This window comes from Carassius carassius, chromosome 45, assembly GCF_963082965.1.
Source record: "Carassius carassius chromosome 45, fCarCar2.1, whole genome shotgun sequence".
Classification (NCBI taxonomy): domain Eukaryota; kingdom Metazoa; phylum Chordata; class Actinopteri; order Cypriniformes; family Cyprinidae; genus Carassius; species Carassius carassius.
In genome coordinates this window covers 7,806,332-7,833,527 of record NC_081799.1, presented here as the reverse complement: position 1 = coordinate 7,833,527, position 27,196 = coordinate 7,806,332, and the positions used below count along the sequence as shown (strand labels likewise).

General features: G+C 36.0%; 1 protein-coding gene across 1 annotated transcript in view; it reads left to right on the top strand.

Annotated features, from left to right (window-relative positions):
• The first annotated feature begins 444 nt into the window (after positions 1-444).
• The window catches only part of LOC132127844 (integrin alpha-1-like), a 41,504-nt gene continuing 14,752 nt past the window's right edge, over positions 445-27,196 (top strand). Inside the window, exons 1-11 of the mRNA XM_059540011.1 lie at positions 445-627; positions 16,473-16,593; positions 19,315-19,427; positions 20,805-20,896; positions 22,372-22,486; positions 22,876-22,997; positions 24,207-24,355; positions 24,704-24,854; positions 24,971-25,145; positions 26,221-26,294; positions 26,961-27,105. Of these exons, the coding sequence (XP_059395994.1) occupies positions 585-627; positions 16,473-16,593; positions 19,315-19,427; positions 20,805-20,896; positions 22,372-22,486; positions 22,876-22,997; positions 24,207-24,355; positions 24,704-24,854; positions 24,971-25,145; positions 26,221-26,294; positions 26,961-27,105 (1,300 nt within the window). The 5' untranslated portion in view covers positions 445-584. The remainder of the gene's footprint in view (positions 628-16,472; positions 16,594-19,314; positions 19,428-20,804; positions 20,897-22,371; positions 22,487-22,875; positions 22,998-24,206; positions 24,356-24,703; positions 24,855-24,970; positions 25,146-26,220; positions 26,295-26,960; positions 27,106-27,196) is intronic.

The window sequence follows — 27,196 nt, the reverse complement described above, 5'->3', positions numbered from 1 at the left end:
AATTAATGATCAGATTGGACAGCAAATTACCATCTGAGATAGATTATGACTATTTTAGACTGGCTAGAGACTTGTTTAGACCTATAAAGGTTAAAACAGTTTAGACCTGCTAAATGACCAGTTTAGATGAGCTAATGAACACCTCAGACCAGCTAATTACCTGGTTGGACCAGCTAGTGACCATTTTAGACCTGTTAATGAGCAGTTTAAACCAGCTAATGACCAATTTAGACCAGTTAGATTAGATTAGATAATCTATATATAATTATTAATTCTGCCTAAAACTCTGCTAGTACAGCTACTTGACTGTGAATGAGAGAGAGAGGGAGTCCTCCCTCAGATGCCCAGCTAAACCCTCCCTCACCGCTCTCCTCGCTTTCAAATACGCTTTTTAAAGTCAGTCAAGTTGTAGTTCAGGCAAAAGGTGTGAGATCTGTAGACTTTGCGGATGAAGTGTCCTGTGTCTACCTCTGAGAGTATCTGACTCGAGTGCTGTCTCCAGAGAGTCGAGCTGCTGCTCAGTTGAGCGTCTGCTCTTACAAGGACAGGAGCCTCGTCTAAGGCTCTGACAGCGAACCGGGAAGATGCTTTCTGGAGTCGTTCATTTCACACTAGCAACGCTTTTGGGTACGTTTTTTTTTATTGTGTCGTATTTCGCCTGTTTTCGGTCAAATGTATGATGATGATATCAAAATTCTGAGCGCGAATCTGTGCGCGTTGTTTATTCGGTGCATGTCGCTCTGTATTCCAAAGACCATACATACATTATAATATAGCCTATTATTAATCCGGTGTGTTATATCCAGTTTGGCAGGCTGCGGTCTGTTAATCTGAACAAAAGTTTTTGTTATTTATCTTCTCGTAGACGTAGAGAACATTACTTTAACGCATTTTTTTTTTGCGCAGCACATGCTTGCAAAGTGTATGTGCATATAAAATGTTACAACGCACTTTTAGTCTTACATTAAGAGCAACTGGCTATGTTGTATGAAGATATAAAATATGACTTCTGAGAAAAATCATTGAAGACTTACTCTCACATGAGATAAAGACTCCAGTCACATCAGTCTCCTACTGAAGAAGTCAGGGGCCGTTCTAGAAAATAATTTCCTAACATTAGAAATAAATACAGTATTATAAAAGCACTGAATCTAGGCTATTAGATTTTCTTTATTTTTATATATATTTTATTTAAAGCTTTTCACGTTTTACAGAACAGCCCCCACCCCATGCCAGCAAATAAGTAACAAATAAATAAAGTAAATGTGTAATGAAAAAAACAACAACACCAAAACAGTTATGATAAATGCCTATATGTATAAGTGCATATATACACAGAAACATACAATATCCATACATACTTATGTACCAATACACATAATAAACATCTACATACACATACATTAAAGTCAAATACTTAAAATAAAATGCCAATACCAATGATTACCCAATTATAGAAAAAAAGTGAGTTATTGCACCCTGCAAGACGCTATATAATCTACAGTACCACACCCATTAGAGCATAAGTCCAAAATGTTAAATTCAATCATCCTCTTCCAGAAATTCCATAAAGGACTTCCAAATCTGTAAGAACAGGGTTTTTTTCAACTGCTTACACACATTTTTTTTTTAACTTTTTTTCAAAACTTTACACATAAATCCAAAAATTGCACATACAAAATGCCTCACATCTCTTGCAAAATGAAGCACTGCACTCAAAATATCACAAACACATCTCAAAAGCAAACATTTGCAAACACCTTTGCCATAATATTAATTCCTGTTAGATTTTTGTGTGTTACATAAAGAATTGTGTTGTGTTTTGCTAAGTCAAAGGCAGAGATTTAGCGTATAGTTTTGCAGATTTGGTCTGTGGTTCTGCTGTTTGAGTGTCAGCTTTCAGAACTTGTGTGACAAGTAAAGATTTTGTGTGAAAGCAGTTGAAAAATGCTTACAATTCAAATACACAGATGATGAATCCCCTGCCTAGTGAACATTGAGATCAATAACGCTAACAAAAAAACTCTTACTAGGATTCAGCAATTATTTTTATGGCTCAATGTCTATTACAGCACACATCAATTAAATTACAGATACAGATGTATAATTCAGCAATGAACTTTGGGGGAAACAAAAATCATTTTACTACTGTAAATCTTACAGTAGGTAATCTTCCTGCAGATGAAAAGCACTGGAAGTACAAATACCAAAGAACTGTATAAACTTGGCATGTGCTACAATACAGTACAGTATAAAAAATAAAATAAAAAAGTAAATTTAGCATTCTCTTTCATTACAGTATACAGTACTATAGCAGTGTCTTGATCTCCTGACACAAGACTAGCTATATATTTAGGCAGTCATTTCTCACTTCTGCAAAAATGCATTACACATTATAAATGGTTACAAATAAAATTTGACAGTCACACGCTTGGTGTACAACATGTGCTACATTTTGTTGTAGATATAGAATAGTGAAATATCCATTATTTAATGTAATTGTACAGTAATTATACTGTATGTGTAAGTATAAAACCCCTGTAGATGATTGGCTCAGCTCTCTCTGTTGTTAGGATGCAGAGATTCTGATTGGTGTGATCAGTTTTGCAACCTTATGTTTAACTTACTCATTGTTAAACTTTTTGAGAAATGTGTCTTTGTTTTGAAAACTGAATTAAGTGAGTGCCAACTAAAATCAGTTATATTAGCATTTGAGAAAACTGCAAGACGACTAGATTCTTACCTAACTCTGCTACTACTTTCCATGATCGGCATTCTTTTTGATTTCATGTTATTGTTATGCCTTATATCTATGATGAAATTGGATCGAGCGGTCGGAGAATCAGATCACCAAACAATTATGTGATGAATCTCAGACCTATCTAGACTGGAGTAGATTTCTCAGAGGACTTACCTGAAAAGCAGTAATTATCTGATTCACAAACAAATGTAAAAACAATTCTTTAGTGCACTGGGCCTAGCTTTGTGGTTTTGACTCAAAAAGAACCGATTCATAAGAGAACACATTTGTTAATGAAGCTGAGCTACGCTGCATTTGTGTGCAACCATCATGCACAGTTCAAAAGAGTGTTTTTGTCATTATCTTGCATTACACTGTCTTTGCCGTAGATGAAAAATAGCACATGAAACATTGCTCACATATATATTTTGATCTGTGATAATTCTGGGGTGGCACATCTTTTTTTCTTAGGGTGGCAGTTGCTACCCCGTGCTACCCGGTAGATCTGGAAGAATCTCGTAGGTGTCACTATACAGTACAAAACCATCAGTACTATTGAAATGAATACGAGCCATCTAAACAAAAACACAAATTTCCTAATGGCACCTCAAAATATAAATCAACATTTTGGCTGTTGTCCACAAAGCTGCATATTGGCAACTTTTAAAACACCTTTAATGTAAAGCTTTAATTAATGTTAGGCTATTAAATCAGTGTTCCCTCCCTATTAGTTTAACCAAACGAAGACAGCTCATATCTCCTTGAGTGCAGTTTCTTAGGAATGCATGTGATGGAGGCTCGTGACCCGCCTTAAGGAATTGAGTTGTAGATGCAGCTGCAGTTAGAGGTTCACACTGACTCACATAAACTGCAGGATCATCACAGTGTCGCTTCATCATGCACTTACAGGAACAGTTTACCCAATAATTAAAATTGGCTGACAATTTACCACCCTCAGGCCATCCAAGATGTAGAAAAGTGTGTTTCTTCATCATAACAGATTTAAATAAATGTAGCGTTACGTCACTTGTTCACCAATGGATCCTCTGCAGTGAATGGGTGCCGTCAGAATGAGAGTCCAAACAGCTGATTAAAACATCACAATAATCCACAAGCAATCCACACCACTCCAGTCCATCAATTCATGTCTTTTTCTGAAGTAAAAGTGTGTTTGTAAGAGTCAAATCCATCAAGACGTTTTTAACTTCTGACCTTTGCTTCTGGGTAAAATATGAGTCATTTATTTGTATTGCTTTCTCCACTGAAAAAATGTTGTCTCGTCTGAATCAGGAGACAAATATGCGCAGATCAAGCACCTTTTACAAGAGAAAGCCAGAAAATGGTTTTAAACAAATATGTTGGTGGATTTTGATGTGAGAGGACAACAGGGGATGGACATTTTGTTGGAGGAAGTGTTATTATGGACTGATATTTTGGCCAGAAGGTTAAAGTTAAAAGTTAAAGTTCAAAAGCAAGCAGCTTTTCACTTCAAAAGATGTTAAATGTTAGATTCGGGGATTATTGTCATGTTTGGACTCTCATTCTGACGGCACCCATTCACTGCAGTGAATCCATTGGTGAGCAAGTGAACTAATGCTAAAATTCTCCAAATCCATTCCCATTAAGAAACAAACTCATCTACATCTGGAAATGTCTGAGGGTGAGTAGGCCTACATTTTTATTTTTGGGGTGAACTGATCGTCTAACTCTGGTCCAGACCCTGGCTACCACCTTTCAAAATACTGGTTTATGCATATATGGTCCTATGATAAGCATAATACTACATTACCAACGGAGTACGCTGATACTCTTTGGTGGTTTTATTTTAGATCCTGTCATTCACTTACTTTTTTTTTAGATGCTCCGAGGAACTACAGATCAGCACCCTAGTGGTTAATAGTTAGTTTGTGCATGTCTGTCTGCACTGCTCCAGAGACCCAGATGTGGTTATAGCAGTGGTGACATTAAAGCTGTGTAAATTCCTAAAGGAGATGAGTGTGCAGGTGTTTTTGGTTTGAGACATTAAAGGAAATTAATCTGTTTTCAGTCAGCATGCGTGTAATCTGCATATGGATGCGTGGGACATCAGATACATACATATTCACATGCATGTCTAAGGCCTGTGTACAACCCGAATTCCGGAAAAGTTGCTGCTGTCCAGCTGCTGAAGAGTTCGTGGTCGTCTTTGACGTATTTTTCGTTTAATGATGCCCCAAATGTTCTCTATAGGTGAAAGATCTGGACTGCAGGCAGGCCAGGTTAGCACCCGGACTCTTCTACGACGAAGCCATGCTGTTGTTATAGCTGCAGTATGTGGTTTTGCATTGTCCTGCTGAAATAAACAAGGCCTTCCCTGAAATAGACATTGTTTGGAGGGAAGCATATGTTGCTCTAAAACCTTTATATACCTTTCAGCATTCACAGAGCCTTCCAAAACATGCAAGCTGCCCATACCGTATGCACTTATGCACCCCCATACCATCAGAGATGCTGGCTTTTGAACTGAACGCTGATAACATGCTGGAAGGTCTCCCTCCTCTTTAGCCCGGAGGACACGGCGTCCGTGATTTCCAACAAGAATGTCAAATTTGGACTCGTCTGACCATAAAACACTATTCCACTTTGAAATAGTCCATTTTAAATGAGCCTTGGCCCACAGGACACGACGGCGCTTCTGGACCATGTTCACATATGGCTTCCTTTTTGCATGATAGAGCTTTAGTTGGCATCTGCTGATGGCACGGCGGATTGTGTTTACCGACAGTGGTTTCTGAAAGTATTCCTGGGCCCATTTAGTAATGTCATTGACACAATCATGCCGATGAGTGATGCGGTGTCGTCTGAGAGCCCGAAGACCACGGGCATCCAATAAAGGTCTCCGGCCTTGTCCCTTACGCACAGAGATTTCTCCAGTTTCTCTGAATCTTTTGATGATGTTATGCACTGTAGATGATGAGATTTGCAAAGCCTTTGCAATTTGACGTTGAGGAACATTGTTTTTAAAGTTTTCCACAATTTTTTTACGCAGTCTTTCACAGATTGGAGAGCCTCTGCCCATCTTTACTTCTTAGAGACTCTGCTTCTCTAAGACAAAGCTTTTATAGCTAATCATGTTACAGACCTGATATCAATTAACTTAATTAATCACTAGATGTTCTCCCAGCTGAATCTTTTCAAAACTGCTTGCTTTTTTAGCCATTTGTTGCCCCCGTGCCAACTTTTTTGAGACCTGTAGCAGGCATTAAATTTTAAATGAGCTAATTAAGTGGATAAAAGTGTAAAATTTCTCAGTTTAAACATTTGCTATGTTATCTATGTTCTATTGTGAATAAAATATTGGCTCATGTGATTTGAAATTCCTTTAGTTTTCATTTTATTAAAATTTAAAAAACGTCCCAACTTTTCCGGAATTCGGGTTGTACTATGTTATAAAAAGCTCTGTGATATTTGTAAATTATTGAGTCATTTCCCATGTATTTCCTATGTCTGTTAAATGCTGAGTCATTGGAGATTATGATTATAATTATTATAAGATTGCTTGCAGTAGTGTTTTCTTGATTAAATACATAAAATTGCATAAGGAATTATTTTATATTATTATGTTAATAAATGGCACTGACTAACAAATGCCTTAAATATCCCAAAATTTAGTTATTTTTTATATATTTAATAATATTGCTAATATTTTATGATATTGTAGACTAATAGATTGCATATGATAAAGTTCAGTCTGTGAATCCTGAGATTTTTTTTCCATGGATAAACACTGTGTCCAGTTTATCTCCAGTCTTTGATAGGAATGCATTCCTTCTGTGTGTGCTTTATGTACAAAACGCCTGCACTGTCTGGGATAAATAATGGATTCATTGAATGCTTAACAGATTCATAACAGCAGAACGGTTTGTGCTCCCTGCAGTCTGTGAATTTAAAGATATACTCTATTTCTCCCCAAAATGAAAATCTCATCATTTACTCACTGCTCAAACAAATATATATAGAAACATATCATGAAATATAATGAAAGTCATTGTTTTGGACCCCATTTACTTTTCATTGTATGGACAAAAACTATCTTCTAATATGCTCCACACTGAAACAACATGAAGGTGAGTAAATTACAACTGAGTTTTCATTTTACGGTCCACTATTCCTTCAGCGCAGACTCATTAAACATGTTTCACTTCATCAAGTGATTAGTTTTTATCCTGAGCATCTAATATGGCAGACTGTAGTTTCATTTCAGCCCTTTTTGTCTAATTTAATAAAGTGGACCAAAAATAGGGTCATTAGGAGATGAATGGTCAAGCTTAAGTTAGCCATCTGCCACTCCCCTCTCACTGGCATGAAGAACATCTCCACAGATATAAATCCAGAGCACTTACTGGCAAGGGCTTCAAATCTCCCAGAAGACCTTGCTTTGAACTGTCTTCTTCCATACTTGGAGACTTCAGATTGCTGAATGCATTCCATTACATGCAGACAAGCCCCAGTCCTTTCAAAGGAAATGCTCTGACTCATAATTATTGTAGAAGACGGTTGTAGACAAATTTGGAGTTGATGGTACCCAATGAGGAGTTCAAGAGCAGGCTGGTCATAGATCATGTCATAGTGACTTCGATGCGATTTGGCAAACCACTTACTTGTCTGAGAACTGGCACAGAATGTGCAGTTCAGTTTAAATGATCATAATAGATATAATTACCGCTTTGGTCAGCCTCCAATTTTAAACAACTACTCAACAAGCTACTGTGAAAATATTCACACTGAATATGATCAATGGCTACCATGCGATCTGGAAGGTTTCTCATAAATGGTTGTGATAAGGCTCGTTTTTTGCTATTGTGACATGATTGCAGGAAGTACTTTGGGTTCCAGGGTACTTTTAAACATTCTTGATAACTGGGAAAAACATCTCCCGTCATCTGCTTTGTGCCAGCGGCTGTCAAATTCTGGAAAAGTACTGTTGGTTGTTTGGGCAAGTGAACCGGAGGCTGGCACGTCCCTCACTGGTGCACTGTTCAAGTTTCCATCCCATGTGCGCATACTTAGCTTCCTTAGGTTCAAAAACATCTCCAACTTTGATCTACAAGTGACTACTTGGGAAAATCATGTCTTTCACTCAAAAAAATGTAAGCGCTCATAGGTTTAGTTATCCAGTTTAGTTAAATGGATAGTTCACTTTAAAATGAAAATCATAATTTACTATCCCTTCAAACTGGTATGACCTTCTTATATGGAACATAAACAAAAGTATGTTTTAAAGAAGAATTTTTAACTGTTTTTGTCCATTCAATGGAAAAACAATAACATTAGACCCCATTGACTTTCATTGTATGGATTAACAGTTTTGTTTTACAGAAGAAAAAAAAGTAATATTAGGAATGATATTATACCTTCATATAACGGTTACCTAAAGGTTTTGGTGTAAAAGTGCACCTGAATTTAAAGCTTGTCTTTGAAGTGGGTTAAGTTTCATATAGAGCCGCTTCTTGTACATTTAAACCACAAACACTGACGACTTAAAAAAAGAAAAGAAACAATGCACAGGAAGTAACACTTCTGAGAATGGAAGACTATCATTGTTCACTTAAGTTCAGAGATCTGCTGATGTTTTGCACGTCTTTGTACGAACTATTCATGCATTTCACAGTTTTTCCTCAACGGATAAGACACATTTTAATTAAATGTAACACAATTCTTAAAACTATAACAACATAAACAGAACTGTCAAGTAGACAAATAAAAAAACGTACGTTTATGCTAAAAATCACTTCAAAACGTAGTTTTCTTTAATATAAATCAGACGTTGCTTTCAAAGAAAGACTGATGGACTGAACACTCATTACACACTGTCAGATTTAATAAAAACAATATGACTAAGGCCTCTTACAATGAATGAGATTTCACAGAGCAGCCTCAAAACATTTTAAGCCTTGCAACATAATACTGCAGTAATCTACATTTATAGTGATTATCCTGGTAAATATAAGACTACAAAATTTTAAACAATTCCTGAAAATACAGGTTTTTTTGTGTGTGTGCTTACAATACTGGAAGAGTCAACCATCATTTTGAGGAAAAGTAGTTTCCGAACTGGGATATGCGAACTTAGGAAATGCATTACCATCACACACATTTATGTGATGAAAACTGTAAAAATTTGATAAGATGTGTGATTGCATTTATTCTGAATCAGCATCTGGATCAGGAAACAGGTTACTGTACTACATCGCTCTGCTTGCTGTGATGCCAGAGAAAAGTTTACCAGAGAAAAGGACAAATGCAGTAGCGCTGATCACATCTGACACAAATGTTTGGGTGTTACATACCAGGAAGAAGCCAGGCGCTTAGAGGGTAGGAGGTGAAAAGTAAGAAAGATTTGTGATGTCAGCCGAAAAGGAAAAACACTTCACAAGTGCCTGTTCTTGGTAAAGCAGAATTCCTCAAAACGAGGACCGTTATAATGAAACATTACAGGGGAAACCCCTGATCTCCCATAAAATGTTCAAAATAACAAGCCAGACATTTAGAAGCAGCTAAAGAGCATGACCCCAGGGGCACGACCCGCAGACCTCTCTCTCTCAAAGACTGTAAACCTCACAGCACAAAATAATGAGAGAACAGATACTTTACAGGTGCTTTTGCATCTGTGTGTGTTTATGAGCCGTCTGGGGCATTGTCGAATGCTATTTTGCATGCTTTGTTTCAATAGGCCAACATTTTATGTTTTGAATATTTGCTGTTTCTGATGGGGATGTCACCAGGGTAGCATTACTAGCTGGCTGACATTGTGTTTGGGGATTTTTTTAAGCTCTCTTTCTGCAGTTACACTGTTATGCCAGTAGTCACAAGTAAGTTGTTGAATCATTCATTTAACCAATTTGTTCAAAATTGCTGATTCATTCAGTAACAAGTATCAAGAGGCTGTCTTTATGAAAGAATCACTGAATCATTCACTCAACCAATTATAACCTCTAATTCACCCTGGAATGAAATTGCTGCTATGTTGCTCATTTTGCGCATTTTTTTTTACTAACAAACACATAGTAACTTAGAATTTTGTGGCTAAAATGTAAGGAACTCCTGTTTATTGAACTGTTGTTTAAAAGATTGAATTTTAACTTATTCCTCAGTTATTTCATTTCAATTTTAATCAATTTCAAGTTAATCAATTTATATGTATGTATTGTTTTTTATATAATGATACATTGCTAAAATAAAACTAAGCTACTTTATAAGGCTGTATTTAGTAGGAGGACCGTGCAAGAGAAAGCTAAACAAAGATTGTCTTCATGAGCCTTTTTATATATCATGTGATTGAACTTCACCCGGGATTCAGAAGGAAAGGGCAAAAAAGCCCCCGCTATGATTGCATTATCTCCACTTTAACCCAACAGCAAATAACATGCCTTTGCCAGACACAGAAAAACAAAACTTTCAGACTGCTAACAAGTTGACATGCTGCACAAACTCTTGTTTTAGCAGGCTTTTGAGGTCTCTGACATAGAAACTTCATATTTCTTGCAATATTAATGATTTTTGCTGTAGAGCGATATCTAAAGCAAGATATACATATAAATCATATATATTGATAGGCTATATATTTTAAAGCAAGGTCCATTTGCTGCCAGTACATAAAATAGTGCAGCTTTTTCCCCATCTCACCATAATGTTTAGCTTGAACTTTGGCCTCTACAGAGATCTAATCCCCAAACTCACATGAATCACGTACCATCCGGGATAACTAAGCAAGCTTTGATTTAAACAACTCTGCAGCTGAGAAAGATCAGTCAGTCCATGTACATGATGGTTTTAATTTCAGCTGCATGTAAAACGGCAGTCCCGGGGAATGTTGGCCTTCAGCGCTGCTCCAGGAAGTGAGCTGGAGAATATCTGCTGCAGAGAATCGAACTCCCCTCCAGCAGGACAGCAGCCCAACTGTTCCCAGAGCCACACTAGCATGTGACGTCCTGTGATTAGCCACGGGGGATGTTTCCTTTTATTCTCATGCTATAAAACATCTATTTTATGGCTAATTTTGCTTTTCTGATTCAGACCACAGGATCTGAATGTCAGTGTCATTAATATATTGAGGAAAAATATACACAGTCAGAAACGTTGAATAATTAAGACTTTTTATGTTTTTGAAAGAAGTTTATCCTTACCAAGGCTGGATTTATTTGATCAAAAATACAGTAAAAACACTAATATTGTGAAATGTTATTATAATTTAAAATAACTGTTTTCTGTGTGAATATATTTTAAAATGTAATTTATTTCTGTGATCAAAGCTGGGTTTTCAGGAGCATTACTGCAGTCTTCAGTGTCACATGATCCTTCAGAAATCATTCTTATGTTGATGATACTGGTGCTCAATTCCTAAAAACAATACAGTTTCTTTTCAGGATTATTTGATGAATAGAACATTTAAAAAAAAAGTTTATTTGAAGCAGAACAGTTTTTTGAAACAGAAATCTTTTGTAATATTATAAATGTCTGACTGGGTTAATGGCTGTTCTAAAATGAGCTTTTTCATCATAGGAATAAATTACGTTTTAAAATATATTCAAATAGAATATATTTCTTTTGAATTGTAATAATATTTTTACTGTATTTTTCACCAAATGCAGCCTTGGTGAGCAGAGCTTCTTTCAAAAACATAAAAAAATCTGAATTATTCCAAACTTTTGACTGCCAATGTATATTTTTGTTCTGGGAAAAACACGTTAAATATATTGTGTCAGTGGAAAATATATTTAATTTAAACCTTCAAATGCCAATGTATTACAAAATGAGGCAAAAATATATAATTTTTTTTTTATATATTTTGTACAAAATATACAAGAAATGTATGTAATAAAACATGCAAATATTTAAAAAAATTGACACCTAAGAATAAATAAGCTTTCCCTTGATGTATGGGTTTGTTAGGAGGACAATATTTGGCCGAGACTTAACTATTTGAAAATCTGGAATCTGAGGTTACAAAAAAATAAAAAATACTGAGAAAATCACATTTAAAGTTGTCCAAATTCTTAGCAATGTGTATTACTTATCAAAAATTAAGTTTTGATATATTTACAGTAGGAAATTTACAAAATATCTTCATGGAACATGATCTTAAAATATCCAGATTTTTGGCATAAAAGAAAAATTGATCATTTTGACGCATATAATGTTTTTGTTGTATGGGATATCATGACACTTATTGTTCACGCTTGATTGTTTCTTTTACTACCTTTTTTTGGGTTGAAATGCCGGAAGTGACCCGCTATGCCCTGTGTCGTGTATTTTTAGTCTCAAAACATTTGTGTGATATGCTTGAGAAAGTTGGGTTCCTGGTCCGTCTGTGCACCATGTGGCTGTGTGGGAACGGCTGTTTTGGGGAGTGTCTGGGTGTGTTTGCGTGTGAGTGTTTGTAGAAGGTGGGCGTTTGACAGAACATGATCGGGGGTCTCTCCCCTGTTAGTGCGGAGGAAACTGGAATGAAAGCTTCTGGAATCAGCAGGGAGCATTATGTCATTCTGTGGGCGGACTTTTTCATGGCCAGTAAAACACTGGTCCTCCAGAGGACACATCTGAAGGCAGTATATTCAGGAACATGATATTGGGGTTGTGTGGTGAATCCACTAAAGAGTGCTGCCTTTGGCAAGTGCAAAAAATGTTGAATTTACCAATAACATGTGCCGAAATTAAATCAAATTTTTTTTTTTCCAAATAAACATTCAATGCATTCACTGCTATATTTCCAAGGATTGCTGCATAAGAGTAGGGCCTCAACTTAATTTTCTTTTCAATTGAGTAACAGGACACGTTCAACAGGACACATTTACTTGATTATCTTGAGATCTGCTTTGTCATGAAAGAGCGTGTGTGAGCCAGACAAGGCCTCGACCCAGGCCTCGTTTCTCATAATCACGTAGCTCTCCCGCTGCCAAATGGGCTGATTTAAAAAATCTTAGCCCAGATAAATCCAGCACATTGCCGGTGTTGAATGATTAAATCTTATAACGTAATGCATTTTATCAGATTTTGGCAATGTCAAGTTACACTTGATTGAACCTGAAGGGGAAAGACAGCATCGTTTAACAGGCTTTGCAATGTAAGCATGGATAGAGCTCGTCACTTTAAACGTGTTCCCCATTTTCTTCTTATTTCTCCACAGATACCAAGACTTTGCTTCACAAACAATTGGGCATGATGACACATTTTGATGATGTCAAGTCATCCAGCTATGTTAGTTTGGCAAGGTTTTCCAAAATGAAAACATGAAAGGTCATGCATGCTTTTGGAACTTTGCAACAGAAAACTCAAAGCTGCTGACAGCAGTTCTTTAGTATTGTCTTCATGTGGTTTGTACAATGGATGGAGAAAGTTCTGCTGTTTGTAGGCTTTAGTTTTGTTTTCACGCTTTCCCCCTGCTTGCATGCGTAAAGGATGTCCTGTCTTACATGAACGAACATGCATTATATTTATATTTGAATCATTTCGTGGAAACTCAAGTGTGACTTGTAAGAAGTGCTCTATGCATGTGTGAGACCACCATACAATGTAGACGATTCAGTCCAATTTCCAAAACTAATGATTCTTGTGAGCCAGTTCTGTTAATAAGCAGTTAACACACTCTCATGGCAATTTGTAACTTTTTTGCATTTTGCATTGGTGGTGAATTAATTTTGTATGAATTTGTAAAATCTCTCTTGTAGTTTTATATGGCCTGCTTAGGCTCCCCTGTGTTTTTTTGTTTAGTGGTGGACCTTCTTGTTTACTACTTTTTCAAAAAATTATTCATTTTTGTATGGATCAAATCATAAAATAGTTCATTTTTTTCATTGTATTGTAAATAGTTACCAGTTTAAATCATTCTCAAAAACCGCCCTGTATAAAAGTTGACTAAAATAACATTTAAAACCATTAACCATTGTTAAAATATAAATAATATAATATACAAATAAAAATTTTAATATTTCAGTTGCTTTTGTAATTCTTTTTTTTTTTTTTACTTGACGTACTAAAATAGCTAAAGCAAAAACTGAAATAAAAGTTCATAAAAACTATATAGACAGAAAAACCTGGAACTAAAAATAACAAAAACACAACAGAATTACTAAAACTTCAGAGTAAATTATATTAAAATTAATAGTATTTCAATAATATTAAACACTGTATTTACAGAATTAGCTGAGAGAGTTTATTTTATACATAAGCAAAAATGTAAATTAAATATGCCAGAATGAATATTCAGATTTACTTCTATATATTCATGATTTACATTTATATATAAAGATTTTTATCTTTATATTCTGATTTACAAAGATATATTTTGGTATTCAGACTTACAACTATATATTCTGACTTACATTTATATATTCAGATTTATAAAAATATATTCTAATTCAATTCCGTATCCACAATTTACATTTATATAGTCAACGTTTATAGAATTATTTCCAGTTTGGTGCTTCAGAGTTATTATGTTCAGTTAATATTTAGTTTATATTCCATCTATGGAGGGATTCTGCTGTTCTTTAAGAGTAAGAAACCCCTGAACATTCTGAATCTTGAGTATAAATTGTGTTCTTGGAGTGCTGTGATCCACGTGTCTGGGCATCTTCCCCATCTGTGATCAATGCAAAGGGACTCTTTGGCTGGTGGCCATCTTGAATCACCTAATTGCCTTTGTATTTTCTCTGACATACTGTAGAAGCTTGAAATCAATCACATCGATTGAGGGAATGGATGAGACATTGCCATTCACCAATCCTGCAAAAAACATTGAACCCCAATGCAAGTGTTTTAAAGGCCTGTCTTTTTATGTATTCTCAAGGTTATGTGTGTGTCACTGTGTTTGCAGAGCACTAGCTTAGAGAGCGTCCTGTGTTAAACCTCATCAGGAAGTCTTGCCTTTTCCTCTCATTATAAATTACAAACACCGTCTTCATTAATAGAGGAGCCAGTTCTCCTGGTTTTAGAGGATGGTGTGTGTCTGTGAGGAGATAGATTTGGTCGAGGAGGAAGCCAGCTGTCCGGTTGCCTTTGGCCCTCTACATCTTTGTTTACAGCGTCAGTAGATTGCAGAGGAAATTCATTCTGTTTATCTAACTTACAAATCCGACCCAAAACAGAACAGCTGCCCCTCAGGATGGGAACGGGTTGGCGCATGTCTTCTTCATCTGTCTTCTTTGTCTACAGTATGTCATCTTCTTCTGCCTCTTTGTCTTATTTCTGTTGCTTTTCTTGCTTTTCCCAAACATGATCGTTGGACATTTGTTGTTTCGCTGACTTTCAGTTTCTCAACTATTCTTCACCTCCTCCACCTCCACTGTTTTTCTTCAGCTCCTCCTTTGAATTGTTTTGCAGCTTTTTCTTCAGATTCATCACCTTCTTCTCTTCTTTCACCTTCTTCCTGTTATCATTCTTTGTCTTCTCATTTTTCTGGATGTTCTTCATTGTGCTTTTCTTCAGCTTCTCCTCTGAGGTTTTCATCATTTTCTTCTTCCTCATTCCATCCTTATTTATCTTCTTCATTGTTATAGATCTTCAAGTTCCTCAGATTCTTTCTGGCCTTCTTGAGCTTCTGGGCCTTATTTAAGCTCCTTTTCAGCTTCTTCTGCATCACCATTTTGTTGAGCTTCACTTTTATTAGCTTCGTCTTTAGATTCTTATTCAATGAAGTCTACAGCTTCGTTGTGTTCATCTGTTTTGGTCTTCTTCTTCACCTTCATAGCCTGAATATCTTTATGTTCAACTCTTGTTCTTTCTTGTTACAAAACACATTGCTTCCGTCTAGATTGAAGAGGAAATTGATTCTGCTTATCAAACTTGCACAACAAAACAGCAGTTCCTTCGGGAAAAGCCCACTGGTCAGCACGTCTCTAATGAACATGTTTCTTCTTCTTCTGCACTTCTTCATCTTCTTTTTCTTCTGCTTGTTTTTCCAAAATACATCGATTGTGTCTTTCCTGTCATAGCGGACACAAACATACGCAGCCTCCCTGTTTCCTCATTGAGCTATGACTACATGTTCTACCTTCATTATCTCAGAACATGACAACAGACATAAGGCAGCACAACTGGATTTCTGTCTTTTCGTATTCTCACCCAGATCCAGCCATCTACTCAACACCACAGTGATTTGTTAATCTTCACAATTCCTATCCAAATCCTGGAATTGAAAAAATCATGACTGGAATTCCGTTGCACACAACATGTGAAAAGTCTCTCTGTGGCCTCTGCACAATGAAGCATTTACACACTATATTTCGTTCTCCTTTTATACACTACTAAGAGTCAGACTCTGGTGGTCTTCATGAAGAGGATATTGTCCAATAGGTCAGGACAGCTTCTCCGCATTGCTCTGTGAAATTCCTCTGCCTTCTATGTGTGTATTGCTCCCCGTAGGATTTGCATGTTTCATTCCCACACAACTGGGCATGAACAACTGGGACTATTTCTATCTCTCTCCCAAAACAAAAAAAAGGGAAACGGAAAGTCAGTGTGTTTATTTACTTATTTATATTAATATTCATTATAAATATTTAACAATTAATAAACAGCTTAGTAATTGCATTAACATGTCAGCTGAAGAAAATATCATTTATATTATCTGCTCATTGGAATCGTTTTTTTTTTAATTGGACAAACTGACCCTTAGTCTTATTTCTAAGATAAAGTGAGATGCATATTGTATGTGATGCTTATGTTGTCTTTTTTATTGTATGTTTCTTGATAGCTCTGCTGCCATGGTTGTCATGTTTCAATGTAGACGAGAAGAACCAGATGTCATTCAGTGGACCAGTGGAGGACATGTTCGGATACACCGTCCAACAATTTGAGAACAGTGAGGGAAAGTGGTATGTTTTCATGTCATATCTATAAATGCTTAGGGGCCAGTTTCACTAAACAGGGCAAATGAGCATCAGAGCACAATTCCAAAACAACGCAGATGGGCGTGGAAATTTCTGCAGGTGATACACTGCCAATGCGCGATTTAAAGAAAACAGACGCAACATCTCATTTACATATCAAACAATGCAATCTACCAAGCGCAGCGCTAATTAGCCTAGTCGCATATAAAGAATAAAGAAGCCACAGTATGTTGAAAATAACCAGAGGTCAAAAAATTATGGGTTGCAAGAAGGTTTGATAGACCTCTTTAGTAACTTTCCAAAAATACTGGTAAGTTTCCAAAATTGCTGGAATGTTTCTGAAATTTACTGAAAATGTTCCACCTTATGGCAACCCTAGACCTGGTATTGCGTGACTCCTAGTTGAGGGTTCCAAGTGTCTTTTATTTTCTAAAGCCAATAAAAAATAATGGCTAGGCAAATAACATTTTCGGATAATGTGCTCTTCTGGCATTCAAAATAAATGAATACCTATGGGAAAAAATCCTCTCCCTTCTACCACATGCTCTCTGTTCTCTGTTCTCTTGTTCTTGGTGCCTCTTCCTAGCAACAACAAATGCAGCCATTGTAAGTGCAAAATAGTATAAATCATTCTTTTTTGGGAATTAAATATTGGTGCAAATATCAATAATTTGACGAGCGCAAACCTTAGTAAAAAATGTTGTGTGTTTCATTTTAATACTCTCCTCCCATAAATTTTGCGTCTGAAAGGGAAACTCCTACAAATGCATATTCAATAAGGTCAGGTGCAAAAATAACTGTCAGCGCCTTTTTTTAGCCCTAATTCTTCACTGCGCGGCGTTAATAAAACCTGACAGAACAATTTTAACGCTAAAATACGGTTTGAGCTGATGCAAGCTGTTAGTAAAACTGGCCACAGGTATGCTATTTATTTGAATATTTACTGTATATTATTAGAAAATTTAGATTTGAAAGTTTAAAAATCTCCGCAATATTTGCATACTGAATTCTGATTGTCCATTGCTTTTTTGCCTCTATTTACCATTTTGTACAACCAAAACAAGTGTTAGCACTACCGACGCTATGGCAAACATTTTTTATGCTCTAATTTACTACATAATAAACAATATACTCAGAACCATCCCATAATAATGCTAGAATTGTCATTGTAAACCCATGAGCATCACTGATGTAGTCTGCTTTTGTAATGGCTCGTTTTTTCCCAATAAAGTCATCAAGCTAATGTACTAAGGCCTGCTAACTCCATTACGAATATAAATAAATGGGAACGAATTCCCTACTGTATGAAACAGTTCCCCTCAGCGAAACCTCAGTGAATTCATACATCTGTAGTCTCTTATAAATGGGTCCAGCAGCACGTTTTAGCACCACTTGTAATGGTTAACCCTCTACAGTACTTTCAGCTGCTGTGAAACCCCCAAAACCTCTCACAGGTGGCCTTGGCTGACTTGTAAACCTTGCCAGTTAGATGATTTGACAGACGAGATCGGGATGGGGGTTTTAATGAGAGTACATTAGGGTTTTTTGAGGTTCATGATAACAGAGAATCAGCAAACATTTTTAATGGAAAACCTTTTACAATTACATATCAATTACATTGATATTCTGTTGAAGCTGACTTTGGATTTTAAGTATTTTTATTTAAAAGGCTTTCATTAGTAAAAAAAAATTGAGGACGAGACTTCAATTGACTTCGCATGTGACCTCAAACTATTTTGCAGAATATTTTTGCTGCTCTTTTCCATCCATTGAATGTGAATGGAGGCAGAAAGGTGCTGAGAATAAAAAATGACAAAGCATCATAAAATTAGAAGTGGTTATAGAAGTGGTTTAAGACATCAGTGTCTTTTTGAAGCTCTCATATGACTTCAGAAGACTTCTGTGGATAAACTTCATGCTGCTTTTTGGTGACATTTCAGTATTATTTATACTTAACAAACTCTGTCCCCATTCACTATCATTATATGGAAAAGAACAGCCAGGACATTATGCAATATTTCTAATTTTGTGTTCCACAGACGCAAACAAATTTGCAATTTGAAATGACATGTTTGTATTTTCTTTTGTGAATTATCAGTCAGTCAAGGCTAAAATATACAGTATAATTTAAAGATTTTGGAGTTGACTGGTGTTCAAAGAAGTTGTAACCAGGCAAGATTGCATGGACTCCCGCTTGTATCCACTACTGTCTCAAGGCTCATTTGTGCACAGGAATGTTAATGACTTGAGTTGTTTACATGCTTACACAAGGATGTCTACTTTTAGCACTGTTGTCAGAAACCTGAGGAACACGGCGAATGTTCTTTATTCGGCTAAGTGTACTCAGATGTAGAAGAAAACATAATGAAACATACACGACCTTTCATGTTATCTAACTGTAAAGCGCATAAATCATTGGGCTTCAAGGGTAAAACATCACATATCCTTCAACATCATATTCAAACTCTCTAACAGTTATTGTTAAAGAAAAAAAAGAAACTATTTTCTCCTCGTCGTTCTGACATGTGTTCCATTTTGCTGTAATATTAAAAATAAGCATGTGCATATTTATGTTATGCTTCTCTTTCCCTCTGGAAAACTGGCGACTCAATCAACTGCACTTTGGCTCAGCGTGTTTCCACTTTCTCACAAAGCCCAGGGGTTTTTTGTGGTCAGGGATGAATGACCCCACTCTTTTTTCTGCAGGGTTCTGATTGGTTCTCCTCTGACTGGACAGCCAGCTAAACGGACTGGAGATGTCTACAGGTGCCCCGTTGGAAAAAACAAAAAGACTGGATGTGAAAAATTCCTTTTGCCAGGTGAGAGGTGGCCTTCCTGAAAACATTTGTGTATTCGGTTTGTGCCGTCATTTTTTCCGCAAACTATTTTTATTCATTGCTGTGTATCATCAGTCTGCATTTACGTACACTGTGGGTGTGGTTTTAACAGAAAACTTGTTATAGGAAGGGTAACAGACATTACCTCAGTTGGCGAGAAATTGACTTCCTCCTCAGTTGGTACTTTGATGGTCCGAAACACTGCAGCATGACTCAAGGGTCATGATTTCGGCTGATAAACATGAACTAATATGGCACTTGACTTGGCATGCAAACTCCTCCAGATTTGAGAATGAAGAAGTTCTTTCCAAAATTTCTGAAGGATCATGTGACGCTGAAGAATGGAGTATTGTTGTTGAAAAAGCATCTTTGATCACAGGAATAAATTACATTTTAACGTATTAAAATAGAAAACACATTGTAAATTGTAAGAATATTTTACAATATTGCTTTTTTTATACTATATTTTTTTTTAACAAAAATGCAGCCTTGTTGAGCAGAAGAGACCTTTTTTTTTTAAAAGTGGAAATTTTACCAATCCCAAACTTTTCAGTTGTGGTGTACTCTATAATGCATTGCAAAAGAAATTTGGGGTTTTGTATTTTTGAGTAAAACATATTTAGTGTGGAAAAAAATATATTATGTTGGATGCGGCTTGTAAAATATTTATAAAAAAGTGAAACATGAATGCTAATTAAAAATACAAATCAGAATAGATCCTACTGTATTTACATTCTGAATGCACTTTTTTAGCCTTTTTTTATAAATGATATAATGTTTTGTTTGTTAGACTTGTTGTTAGCCTGTAGCGCTAAATCTGTTTTTATATTAACCTCGGCCTGAATGTCTGACTCTCTGAGGAGGCCTAGACAGGAAGTGATCCAAAAAACATTTTAATGTCTAATCCACAGATAATTATATAATCCTTCACCAGATAACTCAATGTTACATGTCGTCTTTCCTTACTTCAGGGATCTGCCTCAAAATCAGACACTTCTAACGGGAGTTCTGATCTCAGAACAGATTCGTCTGTACTCTCAGTGCTTTCACTGTTTAAATATGTCTCAATGTACAATGTAGATTGTACTGGTTAACAATACTATTTTTCTTACTAGTTCTCATGCCCATGGCTTACATTGTTTCGCATTGTGTATTTGTTTTTTTCTCTATTTAAAACCCCTCATAAAGGATTCTAGCAATGTCTTTTGTTTTTAAAAAGGCAAGCAGAAAGACGATCTCAAGGGTGTGTGTATGAACAAAAATGTTAAATCTGCTTATATGGGAAAATGCAGGGGAGTTCTTGTTTAGATATTCTTGGGATTTTTACTGTGAGTGCATATTTGTCTATTTTTCTTACAGAAAGCACAACAATTCCCAACATAAATGAAGTGAAGGAAAACATGACTATGGGGACGACGCTGGTGGTTAACCCAGACGGCAGTGGCTTTCTGGTAGGGAACATCTGTGGATGTGTTTGCACTGAGGTCTTCTGTTACTTCAGTGTTAATTAATAGTGTCTGATCACTATTGACTTTTGAAATCATTACATTAAAAAAGCTTTGTGGAAACATTTGTTTTTTCTAGTTAATGTTCATAATTATAGAACATGCCATTACATGCTGGCACTATGCTTTCCAGTACTCAAAAAATGGACCTGGACTTAATGGGATCAAACAGGAATCCCCTATAAATCAAGTGCTATCCGAATGGATAAACTGACATTCTGAGCAAAGAAAAAAATGCAATGGAAAAGTAAGAATTTCGGTTTATCCAGTAGGATCTTAGTTGAACCCATGAGGACTGAGTCCAAGTTATTACAAAAAAAAATGCTTTAGGATTTTGTTTGACAAGGTGTGAAACACAGAACTTAAAGTAAGTGACAACTGGAGATTTTCAGCACTTTTTATTTCCCTAGTGTATTTGACTGGTCCTACAGTGAGACAGATGATGTTTTAATATACAAATATTCCATGTAACCATTTTAATAGAAGGTAATGAAAACGAAACAGAGTTCAGCATGTCACCCCTAAACATTCCCATGTACTATTAAGCTTTTCGACACATTGTTTCCAGCTGTTCCCAGTGCAGTTCCAGCTCCCATATGCTGCAGAGGACTGAAACAGAAATAGTTCCACATAAACATTACAAATCAAATAATTCATTGTGGGGGGTCTCAACTCTCAACAGTTACATTAAAAATGTAATAGTCATTCCACAAGACTGGCTATATGTGTATATCCTATCATTCAAAAGTTTGGGTTCAGTATAATTTTCAAATATTTTTGAAAGAAGTGTCTCACCAAGGCAGCATTTATCTGATGAAAAGCACTGTAAAAACTTTTATGAAAATTGATGACAATTTAAAATAACTGATTTATATTTGAATATTTTTTTCAAATGTAATTTATTCTTGTGATGCAAAGCTGAAATTTTCAGCATGATTTTGAATAAATGTTGTTGTTGTTGTTTTTTATTCAACATTGATAATAAATCAGCACATTAGAATGATTTCTGAAGGATCATGTGACACTGAAGACTGGAGTAATGATGCAGAAAATTCACAGGAATAAATTACATTTCAAAGGATATTAAAATAGAAAAGCTTTATTTTAAATTGCAATCATATTTCACAATATTACGGTTTTTAATATATTATAGATCGAATACATGCAACCTTGATGAGCGTGAGAGAGATATCTTAAAAAATCTTGCAGTGTACATGTGTATTTTTGTTTCTATTTTAATTACAGTTAAAGTTTTATTTATTTTTATTTCAGCAGTGTACATGCATATGAATCTTTGCTGTCCAGCCAAATCATGAAAATATAAGACAAAAATAATAATAATTCTGTGGTGACCCTGAAGTTTCATGTCATGTCAGCTACTCAGTGCTCCAATCCCTCTCTCTCTCATTCCCTCTGGACAGGCCTGTGGTCCTCAGTACGGCTACATGTGTGGAAAACAGCAGTACATCACTGGGATCTGCTCAAACGTCAGCTCCTCCTTCAAAGTCCTCAACTCCATCGCTCCGACTGTACGAGGTACGCCACACATGGCCTTGTGAGTGTACTGTACATTAGCACATTCCAGCCGTGTAACCCACAGCCGGTCCCCCCTGTGCTGCATGTCCATGTTAGGACAGTGTTTAGGAGAGCTGACATCTCCCAACGCAACACAGAACAAGCGACTCATTATAAACACACACTTACATACTCTATGATGTTTCATAGCAACAACTGTCACTTCCAGTTTCACGGCTCAACATTTTTGTTGAGTTTCAGACAGCTATGTCATGTAAACCTACTAGTGGCTGTTGGCATTCAGCTTTATTTCAGGAATTTAAATGAAAACAATGTGGTACAGTATTTATTGCTCTTTTTCGCTATATAATTGTAATGAAGGTGCTCATTACGTTTTTTGCTTGTTTCAGAGTGCAAGCAGGAAATGGACATTGTCATAGTGTTGGACGGTTCCAACAGCATCTACCCCTGGGAACCCATCACCGAATTTCTGGTCAAATTTCTCCAGAAAATTGACATCGGACCAGCCCGGGTGAGATTTGTCTGGAGATCTCTGGAGAGCAACCATGTCTTGAAACACTTTAGAAATGACATTAGGTTCAAATAAAATATCCACTTACTGCATCACTGGACGTTTTAACACAACACGCTTTTTTAAAGGAATGGTTGGCTCAGAAATGAAGGTTCACTTCTCCTGTAGTGGTTTCAAATATCTACGACTGACTTTCCTGTTTCAAAACCCAAAAAAGATATTCTGAGCATTTGACCCCACTGATTTTTGAAAAACAATTACTGAAATAGTTTATTTTTCCACACAGGTCAAAATAAATGTATACAAGTGTAATTTTAGTATTTTTTATGTACTGTTATTAATATTTTGAATCTTATATTGTTTTTATATTTCCAAATTATCATTTTAATTTCCATGTCAATGTAAAAAAGAAATTGTATTATTATTTATTGGTATTTTTATTGGTATTTTTATGTTATTATTTGTTATTTTGTTTTAGCTAGTTGCCAAAGCAATATCTTCTTTTTGCTTAGTTTTATTTAATGCACTAAAATAAAACTAGATTGAATAAATTAAAGCTATATAGACATATAAAACAACCTAATAACTTATAAAAATTAAAAAATAAATAAATAAAATAAAACTTTAACTGAAATGAAAATAAAAACAAGTAATACATTTTTTTAAAACTAATTGTGTCTGAATGATACTACAATAAAATCATAATGAAATTTTTTTATTTAAATTTAGTTCAAAAAACTTTATTATCTATCAACCAGTGATAGAAATGTGTCTTAAAGACTACCACATACACAATACACAATAATAAGAAGTGTGCACTTGTTAAAAACCATAGCGTTTTGTTTTGTCAAAGTTGTGCGCAGTTGGTCGCCAGCTTCCACTAACATCATAACAAGGAGTATTACATGAAGACTTTCCATGGAGAAGCTACTGGGTGCTTTGATTCTTGGGAAATAAAGGCTTTCTTGAGCACACCGCTGGAAAATAAGCTCCAGTACTTTGAGCTGGGGGAAGATCACATGTTCCATGGTTAAATAAATGTTTGCAGGGCTTTTTTGAGAGAGTGACTTCACTTTTGAGTCAGCACAGACAGAGACGTTTAGCAGAGAGAGACAACGGTGTGTCTGAGGGCCACCCGAACTCTCTGTGTTTTTTAGCATCGCCTGAGCTTTATGTGTGACTTTCTTGTTTGGGTTTTTGATTCTCCAGGTGGGCATCGTGTCTTATGGAGACAATGTCAGCCACGAGTTTAACCTTAAAAAGTTCAATAACAGAGAAGACCTTCTCATTGGAGCTGCTAATACAATTCAAAAAACCGGCCTAAAAACCATGACAGCTCTCGCCATCGATACAGCAAGGTATCACACAACAAGATTCAAAGAGTCATTTTAAATAGGAAAATAAGCTTTAAATTTAAAACAGCAATGATGTGATTCTGGATAACATGATCATCAAGCAAAAGGGGGAATAAGAAATTCTGAAATTAATGTCCTTTTTTTATTCAAGTTGCTATGCTGATTTAATTTGTAATATTTGTAATATTATTAATATTTTAATTTGTAATGAATAGAGTTGTATTTGATTATATTCGTTAAATGCATTTTCAAAAAATACCCTAATAATATTTTTTTTCAGTGTGTCAATTCAAACAAAGGAAGTTGTACACTTTGCACAGAATCCTGACCTATGTTGTTTATTTTCTAAAGGAAAGAGGCCTTTACAGTGGAACGAGGAGCAAGACCAGGGGTCAAAAAAGTCATGGTGATCGTCACAGATGGAGAGTCACATGACCACCACAATTTAAAAAATGTCATTGATCAGTGTGAAAAAGATGGGATTGAGCGGTTCGCTGTTGCTGTAAGTGTATTCATCCGTGTATGATAAATAAATACTGTGGTCAATGGATTCAATGGTTTCAGTAGACAGTATAGATTGCTGTTCATTTTTAGCACATGTCATTTTGTCTTTTGCAGGTCCTTGGTGACTATAATCGAAAAAATAAAACCAGTGAAGAAATAAAGAAGTTTACTGACGAAATTGAATCCATTGCTAGCAATCTCAAAAGTGATCATTTCTTCAATGTGTCGGATGAAATAGCACTAGTGACCATCGTGGATGCCTTAGGGAGCAAGATCTTTGCCTTAGAGGGTAACGTACCTAATATAATATCTTTTGATTCCTAATACTAAGTATTAAACTTAAGGTTGGACATACAATTTACACATTGCATATGATAATTCAGGCAAATAATCCCCTAGACTGGCATTAAAGGAATAGTTCACCCCAAAATGAAAATTCGCTGATAGTTTACCACACTCAGGCTGTCCAAGATGTAGCCGAGTTTGTTTCTTCATCAGAACAGATTTGGAGAAATGTAGCATTGCATCACTTGTTCACCAGTGGATCCTCTGCAGTGAATGGGTGCCGTCAGAATGAGAGTCCAAACGGCTGATAAAAACATCACAATAATCCACACCAATCCAGTCCATCAGTTAATGTCTTGTGAATGTCTTATGAAACAAATCTATAATTTAGACATTTGTAACTTTTCAACCATTTCTTCTGGCTAAAATGCAAGTTCTCCAGTGTAAAAGTCGTCACGTCTGAATCAGGGGAGAAATATGTACCGATCAAGCACAAGTTAAAGTGACAAATGAAAACAGTCAAATCAGTTGTAAACAAATATGTTGGTGGATTTTGATGTGAGAGGAGGACAACAGGAGATGAACTCACTGGAGGAAGTGTTATTATGATTTATGAATGGGTATTTTGACTAAAAGCATCTGATGTTAAAAATGAAGTTAAAAATTTTGACTAAAATGCACCCAAAGTGAACACCTCTTGATGCATTTGTTTCTTTCAAACAAGCAGCTTTTCTCTTCACAAGTCATAAACTGATGGACTGGAGTGGTGTGGATTATTGTGATGTTTTTATCAGTTGTTTGGATTCTCATTCTGACGGCACCCATTCACTGCAGAGCAGCCATTGATGAGGAAGTGATGTAATGATACATTTCTCCAAATCTCTTCTTATGAAGAAACAAACTCAACCACATCCACATGATGCCAAGTTTTGCACAAACATGACTCTCCCAGTTTCTTCCAAAAAATACTAAATTTTTAACTATAACTGTCTAGTTAGGCATACTTTTACTGCAACTAAGTGAATCACATTTAAAATGTTTAATGCCATTAAAATGTAAAAATGGCCTTTGTCTAACAGGCACATCAGAGAAACACACCTCCTCATTTGAGATGGAAATGTCTCAGTCGGGATTCAGTGCTCATACGTCTAAAGTAAGTGTCCTGTCATTCTGCTATCTTGAGAACTGTAATTCAGATCAGATTCTGACCCCGTCCTGTTGTCTGATTTACCTCATCTGACATCCTGCTGCTGGTGTGTCACGCATAACTAATGTAACTAACGTGCAAACTCTTCAGTGTTTGGTTATGAATCACAGAAGGATGTTCTCTATCTCTGTCAGCGTGTCACATCCTTTCTCAGTTTGACAGAGACAGCAGTGACTTCACTAGCAGATTTTTGAATGCATTGCTGGGTAGTCTGCAAACACATTGGGCCTTTGTCATGAAATGTGGATGGAACAAATAAACTGGAGTTCAAATCACACAAATGGAGCACGTGTGTGGCACGTATGGAAGTAAATGGAGCAAGTTTCGGGGGAATGTTGAAGTAAAAATGAATTCTGTCCCTACATAAAGAGTCATTCTTCCAAAACTTTGACATTTCAGAGTTCATCATAATATCATAAGTAATCTGTAGTCTCCTGAAGACACGTGGTAGATTTACTGTATATGATAAACAGATTAAGTTTATGCTTTTATTCAAACATAAACATTGATCAGTGCACACACATACAGTAAAGCACTTCACATATAGTAGGTAGAAGCTCAAATGTGCTTGTTATTGTAATATATGTAACATAATGCATATCTTTCTGACAGGCAGGTGTGATGCTGGGAGCTGTGGGCGCTTTCGATTGGAACGGGACTGTAGTGATGCAGTCTGGCCAAGAGTTTGTCATTCCCAAAAAAAACAGCTTCCATGACCCTGTAAAGCAGAGATACGAAGGCATGGCGGGATATGTAGGTGAGGACTGAAAATACATTAAACTTCTTCTTTTGGGCCACTTTTATTCATAGACAGAAAATGATGGACTCAAATATTATAAGTATCAGTT